Here is a 9,097-nt window from a genome sequence, read left to right as displayed (position 1 = left end):
AATGCATCCACAATGCCTTGATAAAGTTCAAAACTGGCTTTAAAACCTAGTAATTGATACTCTTTTCTGTTTCCCTCCACCTCTTTCCCACAGAAGAGATGTTGTGAGTCTGTCTCTGCTCTATCATTATTTTCGTAGCAGGTGCTCGTCTGAGCTTCAATCTATGGTCATTCCTTGCCAAACTTTCATAAAAATACTCATCCAGATAAAACTCCTATTAACAATTTTCCTCACTATGTGCCTAAATTTAAATGCAAATTCGATAAACAAAGCTCCTTTCTTAGAACTTCCTAGCTGACTACAATATGGTCATCTTCAAGTTCATTGTAAACAAATTCTTGTTGAGCCGTCCCCTTAAATAATTAAATTATACCCAATTTCCAACATCTACTATTACTATGCTCTTTTCTTGGTGACCACCGTACACTCATTAACCCTTATGATGCTTATGTCTTTGCTCAGCTTTCACTTGCTGACTGGTGCATCCACATTTCATCCTCATCACATTATTGTTGTAAACAACTTTCTTTTTTTTGTTGCATTGAAATTGTTGCAAACAACAATTTGGGCAATCTGAACATTATTTGTATCTGTATAAATGCATTTAAATTGTAACCAATTTTTGACAGAGCAGAGACAAAGTAGCACTTATCAAGCCATAGCTTTTTTTATACAGTATTTTTCTCAAGTTAAGTTGATATATTAGTTTAGAAGTCAATTTCTAAAAGCTGCCAAACACAAGCTCACTTGTAACATGGTCATTAAACTGATGATGATGATGAGGAGCATGAGGATGAGGAGGATAAGAAAACAATGCTTTATCAAACAAATTCAAATTTTTTCAGCCTTTTAAAACATGTATAGTAGCTTAAATTAAATAATAGTATTTGTAAAGGTATCCCTCATTTCAACTTTTAGGTTTGAAATATAATTAGGTATTAAAAACTCTTTACAAATAGTAGTTTGAATGAACATGAATCAAATAGTTTAAAATGTATACAATCTATGAACTGTACTTGTGAGTTACATGTATATGCTTAGCTGGACAGTGTATCTAGAAGTCCATAAAAGTCTTATTCATTTGTCGAGGTCTTTATCACCAGAATGAGCTTTTAAGGACATACCATGTATGTTGGCCAGGAATGAAAAATAATGGAACAAAAGAGAGTTTGGTTAGAGGATTCGGATATTCTTGAGAGCCTTTGCTGCTGGTCAGATTGTAACACAAGCATGCGTGTTCTTTAGGAAAGACATAGAAAGAACTTTTTATATTACACACTGGCTAGCTGGAAAAAAACTAGTAGCTGGAGATTGCGTCGAATGAAGAGTTGTTATGCAAATATCACATTTACTGCGCTGTTTCTCTCAACAGCTTAAAAAATACTTAATTATGTTTTCTTTATTAGTTACTACCAAATATAATTTGATGTAAAAACGTTAAAGAAAAAAAAAAAAGTAAAACTTAAAAAATCAGTAACATTTTTGAAGGCCAAGCTGATTCAAGAATATTTACTTGTAACATTTTCACAAATAATTACTTCCAAATAGATATATTGGTAAAAGAAAAGGGACAAAATACATAAGGCTTACACAATATTTGAAGATCAAACTGTTTAAAAAATGAATTTTAACTTTTTTCTTAAATAAATAACAAATTTTATTAAATAAATATTTTAGCAAATAATCAGAAAAAAACCCCCCAAAATTAAAGCCAATTTTTAAAATACGCCAAATACCATGTTTGTTTAAAAAAGGCGAAATTTGGCCTTGAAAAGCCAATCTGGTAACCCTGTCTGACCTTGTGTCAAAGCCACTGGAGGCGGGAGTAAATAAAACAACATATAGTATTCTATAAGATGTTTACAAAAGATAGTGTGTAAAAGGGAAGGGGTGCTTCCGGTAGAGTAACTTTTCAGCACATGCGCAGCGGAAGTTGAGTGAACCAATTGCATTGTGGGTAATGAACAGCCAAAAATAATTTTTGTTTGTTTTTCCTGATGGCCTATCTAGTTGTTTGTAAGCGTATGAAAATCTGAAAAAAGGTCACCGAAAGACGGAACAAAAATAAGAAAATCGAAGGAGAAAAATTTGGAAAGAGAATTACTAGTGATTTAAAAGAATCCTAGGACGTTTCGACTGCCTTGCAGTTCGTCAGATTCATTTTTGGAAAGAAAAACCTTAAAAAAGATTTCCGCCTTGTTCGTTTGTTTATATCTTTTGTTATTATTGACATTTCTCCATTTCGGTATTATAAGAAAGAGTCTACCAATATTAGAAATTATTTACTTAAATCTCGGAGTGGTAATTCTAGATTCATATAGAATATCTAACTGATATTTCTTTTTTTTAGGTTAAAAAGAGGTTTTCATTATTTTTTTTGTTACTTTAGGTTCTTCCTTATTCCAGTATCTCCATTTTGTTTGTCGTCTTCTATTGTTGTTTTTTTTTTTTTTTTCTGATCATGGTTTCAGAAACTGAAGTTTTTAACAAATCATCTTCCTTATCATTTATGTCCTCGTCTCTTTTTCCACCTTCGTCGTATCACTGTTCATATTTAAGTCTCCACAGACGACAAATATTCACAATTAACAGTATATTTCAATCGTTTAATAACAAAACAAGTTCATCGACGACGACGACGACGACGTTTTAAAATAGCAAAAAGAAACACATAATTCATTAAAAATAATTTTTTCCCATAAATACATTTTCATCATTAAACAAAAAAAAAAAACACCACTTTTTCTGGATTTAAAAAGAAAGTATTTTATATTTTTTTAAAAAACACGTTTTTAAATGTAATTTCCAATTTATATGTTTTGCTTCCTGGTAGACGAAAGAAAACATTTTTTCAGCAAATAAAAATCATTCACTTAACAAACAAACAAACAATATTTGAATAAAATATTTTCGTTAAAACAACTACACACATTTAGATATATTCAATTATTATTTAACTTTAAAAAAAGGATCTTAATTTTTTAAATAGATTAAAAAGTAATTAAATTTATAAATTTTTTTTTAAGTTTATTAAGACAAACTAGAAAAATTACCATTTAAATATTCATTTCTTCATAGATTTTAATTACCGAAATTGGAATTAAAATTATTTTAAGTTTTTTTTTCATCACAAGTTAAAAAAAAACAAAAAAAAAAAACAGGACATTTATATATATATTTTTTTTCTAGACAAGATATTAAAAAAATACGGGTTTCTATTACAAGAACTGGATTCTCCTGCATTCATAAATTAAATTTTAATTTAATAATCTTAAAATAAAAACTCACAATGAAGCTTCTTGATAATTTCAAGTTTGAAGCCATCAATTCCAAATTGTCCATGGAACTGGAAAACTTTCAAATCGATGGAAGGTAAGTTTTATTTTCTTAGAAATGAAATTTGATTTTGAAAGAACAAAAAAAGAAAAAAAGGACACCTTTTTATATGATTAGATATTAATAAATAATGTGTATCTAGTCGATTTCGGTACTTTTACAATGTAAGTTTCGGAAAATTATTCGTATGATTCTGCAGAATTTCGTTTCAGTAAGGTCTTTAAATATAATAAATAAGAATACCCGTAAAGTGTTTTTTTTTTTTCAAATAAATGTTTATTTACATTTTTAAATAAATATTTATTTACAGACATTTAAAAAAAATGAATGTTTATTGTTCTAGCAGTTTAAAACAATTGAATACTTTACATATATTGGTACTAGTGAGTGCACTTATTGATCCGTGCTGAAATAATAACGTTATTATTTAAAAAGCCATTCTTAACATGGGGAGTGGAGGGGAGGGTGTTTTGTACCTATTTTATTTTATATTTTTGTACCTACTTTAACCTTACAGTTGAATAAAAAAAAAAAAATCAAAACTTTAATTAAACTTGGAAACACGATTTAAAAAAAATAGCGCAGATCAGTAAGTGCACTGCAGTAGTACTACTGCACTAGCATCAATATATTAAATGAAATTAAATTTGGACTACATAATAAATACGAATCCAATAGATGATATTGGCGAAATTTTTTAAATCTCTGCTACTAGTTTTTTATTTTTATTTTTTTTGTATGTTATAAAATAATGATTCTACTTTGATATGCCCCGGCTTGTTATTGTGTAGATGTGTGATATTTCAAGTTTTATTGAGAAATGAAAGTTTAAATAATACTTGTGCAGATTGTAACCCATGGCGGATGATATTGACGCGTTAAAATCCCGTAACGAGTTAAAACGTACTTGTAAGTAATGAGTAGGGCTAGGACAACAGCATATTCTTTTCATTGTTTTGACTCTTGAGTGTGTGTCCGTTGATATCTTATATGCTTTTAATATAGAGTGATGGGTCGGGGTTCTTGGTTGATTAACTGTGCCAGATATATACTCGCGAGTCAAAACAATGAAAAGAATATTCTGTTGTCATAGTAATGAGTGTCTAGAGGATTTCAGTACTTGTGTAGTTAGTATCACCAGTCAGTCCTGGAAATGACGAAACTGTTTACGAATTGAAAAAAAAAAAAAAATGTAAAAAGGTAGACGACACTTTTTTAACCCGATAAAAAATAAAGTTGAAGATAAACTTCCAAAAAGAAGGTGGCTTTCAAAACATAAACTGTTTTGGTCATATCCGAGATTGACTCTGAATTTTCCGTCAATACGCGCGACTGACTTGTAATCCTCTGGATACCCATTCCTTACAAGTACCATGATAGAGTACGTCTTGCCAATTATTTGTACTGCTGGAAGATGTACAACGCAAGATTTTCAACTGTTTTCATCTTTTTGGAAAATATTTTGTTGATGGCTACCATTTTGGCACTAGGCAAAACTAATAATAATATGCAAAAGTAATGAACTCAATCAGACGATCCAAATGGCGGTCAAAACAGTTCCAAGAGCGTAATAAGGCCAAATTTGGCCTTAAAAAGGACAATCTGTCAAACCTTAGAAAAGCTAAATAATAAAAACAATATGGCGGCCTCAATTGTCGTACATTTAGTCTAATAAAAAATGTTGAAAAAAATAATAAAAATGAAAAATTTTCGGGTTTTATTTCAGCCTAATAATGTGGTTTACTGTTTTATATAAAATAAATAGTTTTTATAATTTTTTGTCTTTCAAATAATTTACGCCGCTAAACTACACATTTGCCTCTTTTTGTTTAAATTGTTATCTCCTCTTATCTCCCCTTTGTAATTAATTAGATATTTGAAGTCAATAAAGTTGGTCGATATGGGTGACCGTATGTAAAAAAATTATCATTTTTCACTCATCAGTTTTCGTCAATTAAACGCAAACCACCCGACGAATTTTTTTTTTTTCTTCTCTCTAAGAAATACATGAGTTTTTGATTTAATATATTTTATTTCTTCTTTATGGAGTGAACTTTTTTTTAAATATCTAAGAAAAAAAACATTGAATGAAATAGAAAAAATTGTCGTAATTGTACAGAATTTTGTGTGCAATATAACATGATTATAAGGTTTCGCTTAAAGAAAAAAAAATTCAACGTGATTTAAGAAAAAAAGGTTTTAAACTTTGGACTTTACAGGTAAATTTGCAAATAACTGTTCTTTTTTTTGTTTTAAATTAGCTTATTTTATTTATTAATCTTTTATCTTTGCTTTGTGATTATATAAATTTGAGGTGAGAAAATTATTTTCATTTTAATAGACATTTCAAAATGGGGGTGAATTTAAAAAGAAAAAAAACCCTTATCTAGAATATTATATTCAGTTTATTGGAAAGAGCATAAAATTTCACATTGAACCTGAAAATATAGTAAAAATTGAACCTATAGAAAAATTTTTATAGATTTTTAAAGTGAAAAAATTGAAAAATATTTAACTCGTAAAATTCAATTGATTTCATTATGTAAACAAAATGGCTGCATGAACGCATGCAGGCACTCCGTAAACACTGTTTTTTAAAAAATAATATTTTATTTTTTAAACAACTTTAATAGTTTATTATATTTTATTCGCAGTTTTGTGTTAGGGGTGTCAAAAATTCCCCCAAAATTCTGACACACCTAGAGATTGGCAGACGTTTAGGAAATTGACCCCCACCTAAATTTCACAATTTACACTTATTTTCTTTTTCCACGTTAATCTCATCTCATTAACTTTCAGATTAAAAAAAAAAATCACTTCAATTATAATGTTCTACTAAATTGAATGTAATTTGTGAATATCACGTAGAAAAATATTGCGACTCTCACGTAACTGGTGATTATTCCCATTTAAAAAAGGGGTTAGGGTAAATTTTTATTTTCTTTCCAAAGCCCGTTCCACAGCAGACATTCTAACTGTAATCTCTGAGCATACATACTATTCACTTGACAAAGCAGGGGAGGGTAGAGCTGTAGCTCTAGATATATCTAAGGCTTTTGACAGGGTATGGCATGAAGGTCTTCTCAGGAAAATCAGATCATATGATATCACTGGAAGAAGGCTTAACATAATTAAATCCTTCTTAGATAAGAGAAAAATCCAGGTTGTCTTCGATGGTCGTACATCTAAACAATATGATATAAATGCGGGAGTGTCTCAGGGGTCTATCCTTGGACCTCTATTATTCCTAATATTCATAAATGACCTCCCTGACAAAATGTCTGTGAGATGGGTATATATGCTGATGACACCATGCTTTATAACAGACATGACAGGAAAACAAATGAACACATATCTAAAGAAATGGCAGAAACACTAGAGGATGACCTCCAATCTGTAGTGGGATGGCGAGAAAAATGGATGGTCATATTCAATGCTGCCAAGACTAAACTTGTTTCCTTCAATAACTACAAGAAACCTTCTCTACCACTAATAGCAATGCCCAAAGACTCTTTATCTGAAAGCACATCTTTTAAACTCTTCGACCTAACATTCACAGGAAACATGAGTTGGAACAATTACATTGAGAGCATTGCCAGGACCGCTGCGACAAAGGTAGGTTCTCTCTACTGTGCTAGAAAGCTACTAACGCCCGAAAGTATCCTGTACCTCTATAAGGCCACCATTCACCCATGTATGAAGTATTGTTGTCATATTTGGGTCGGTGCATCTGCTACTAGTCTCTCACTCCTAGACAAGGTTCAAAAGAGAGTCGCCAACCTAATAGGTCCTGAACTGTCATCCAAGCTTCAGCCTCTGTCTCATTGATGAATCCCTCTGCCTGTTCTACAAGTACTTTAACGGTGAATATTCCGACGAACTGCAAATACTCCTGACAAACCCGACAAGCAGCAAAATCTCACCCCTTCACAGTAGAGATCCCTAGATGTAAGAGAGCCTTCTACTCCAGTAGTTTCTTCCCCAGAACTGCTAGACTTTGGAATTCCCTTCTGGGTTCCTGCTTCCCCAACCGTACTGACATGCAGAAGTTCAAGTGTAACGTGAGCTGACATCTTGCTGCTAGTAGCCCCCTACATCAAAGTGGCAATGTGCCTTGTTTGGGGTGAAAATGTAATTAAAAAAAAAAAAAAAAAAAACTCGAACTTTTAAAGATTTTCAGGTATGCTGTAAATGAATATCACAGTAATATTCTATTTTTGCGTTGGAAAAACTTGTTTTTTTGCAAAATGTCTATTCTTGGCATGGCCATTTTCTTATAGTTGGGATTCTTTCAAGCGAGCTGACGCGGATGAAATATCTAAGATAGATGAGAGATGAGAGAGGAGGGGGGTAGAAGGGGAGAGGGTTAAGAAAGTTCCCTTCCTAAACCCCTTTTTGCAAATTGTATTGTTACAATGACACTGAACTTATGCATTCATGATCTGAAAGTTACATCTCTCTGTTGCAGATATTAACTGTGTGAGACTTTAAGAAAGCAACCCTTGTCATGGACGTGCATCTGAAGCAGAGATGCGTCATTGAATTCCTGGCAAAAGTGCAATGAGAATGATGGTGGCTATGTAGTATAATAAATTCTGGAGGACAAAAGGTTGCTTGTTTTAATGATACCACTCCTGTCTTTGTAACTCTTCAACTTTTTGAGTAAAAAAAAAGCATAGGCTTACTTTTAGAACAACCCTCATATATATCTTTTGTTTCTTTTTGACTTACATTGGCCAGTCAATGTAAGCTTTCTCTACTATTAAGTAATTTAGTATTAAGCACATTTGGAATTGATATATACTAATTAGATAATAATGATCCTAAACTCATCCTATGTTTCTTTCCAAAAACTGTATAAAGAAATAAAAACATGAAAATCTTTTCAGTTCTTCTCCTCTTCCCCCAAATTAACCCAGTTAAGTTAACAATAAGAACCTAAATTTTGTTTCATCACCACCCAAAAAAGAAAGACTGACTAATAAAGTTAGGCTGGCTGACACTGACAAACAATGTACATAATCTTTTATGAATGACTCAGACCTCCAAAGCGTAAAACTTTAAATCCAGCTTAATATTTGTAACCCAATTACATTATGTTTGAAAAGCGCAATCTTTTTTCCCCCAGAATATTTAATGTGAATATAGGAATTTAGTTACAAATGACACAACTAGATAAATAAATATAAAATGGCACAAGAAAAAATATATAGATGAAGCTCTCCTAATAGTCTGTTAAAATCTTCTATAGGTCCCCTTCTTCGAAAAAATTAGATTTTACTTTTTAGGTGATTACATGTGAACACATTTTGAAAAAAGATTATTTTAGAATTAGTGCACAGTTTTGCATATAATTTTTTTTTTTTTTTTTAAACAACAGCAACAAAACATGCTCTTCATGAACCCCCAAAATTAAACCTGGGTAGCAATGTGAATATATATAATTTGTTTTTAATTTGATTTTTAAGAGAATAGGCCAAATTGATTTTTAATAAGATCTTTAAAAATCAATTTAACCTATTCTCTGTATAATATTTAAAAAAAAAAAAAAAAAAAAAAAAAAGTAAACATGTTTTTGGTATAAAAATTTAAATGCCTTGGCTGCCAGCTATTAAATTGTAATTTTCAAGATTTTTAAAAAGTAAAATGTCTGACCAAATAGTGTTTTATTAAGGGAATATAACTAAATTTTTTGAGGAGTGTAAAGAAAAATAAATTTTGTGGAGGAAGGTTTCAGGGAGTGTCAACAGCCCTCTCTGAA

General features: G+C 30.9%; 1 protein-coding gene across 6 annotated transcripts in view; it reads left to right on the top strand.

The window, feature by feature from the left end:
- Positions 1-1,907: 1,907 nt before the first annotated feature.
- The window catches only part of LOC145296913 (repressor of RNA polymerase III transcription MAF1 homolog), a 54,341-nt gene continuing 47,151 nt past the window's right edge, over positions 1,908-9,097 (top strand). For 5 of the 6 annotated variants that reach the window (XR_013870074.1, XM_080143088.1, XM_080143080.1 and 2 more), the window contains exon 1: positions 1,908-3,372. Coding sequence is in view for 4 of the 6 variants with exons in the window: in XM_080143088.1 (XP_079999214.1) it covers positions 3,290-3,372 (83 nt within the window). In the remaining 2 variants the exon portion in view is untranslated. Of the gene's footprint in view, positions 3,373-3,830; positions 7,946-9,097 lie in introns of those variants that run through there. The other variant, XM_080143121.1, reaches the window with a different exon arrangement.

The sequence above is a fragment of the Euprymna scolopes genome, chromosome 2, assembly GCF_053919585.1.
Source record: "Euprymna scolopes isolate OS-2025 chromosome 2, ASM5391958v1, whole genome shotgun sequence".
In the NCBI taxonomy this organism is placed as follows: domain Eukaryota; kingdom Metazoa; phylum Mollusca; class Cephalopoda; order Sepiida; family Sepiolidae; genus Euprymna; species Euprymna scolopes.
This window is presented reverse-complemented; position numbering and strand designations above follow the sequence as displayed.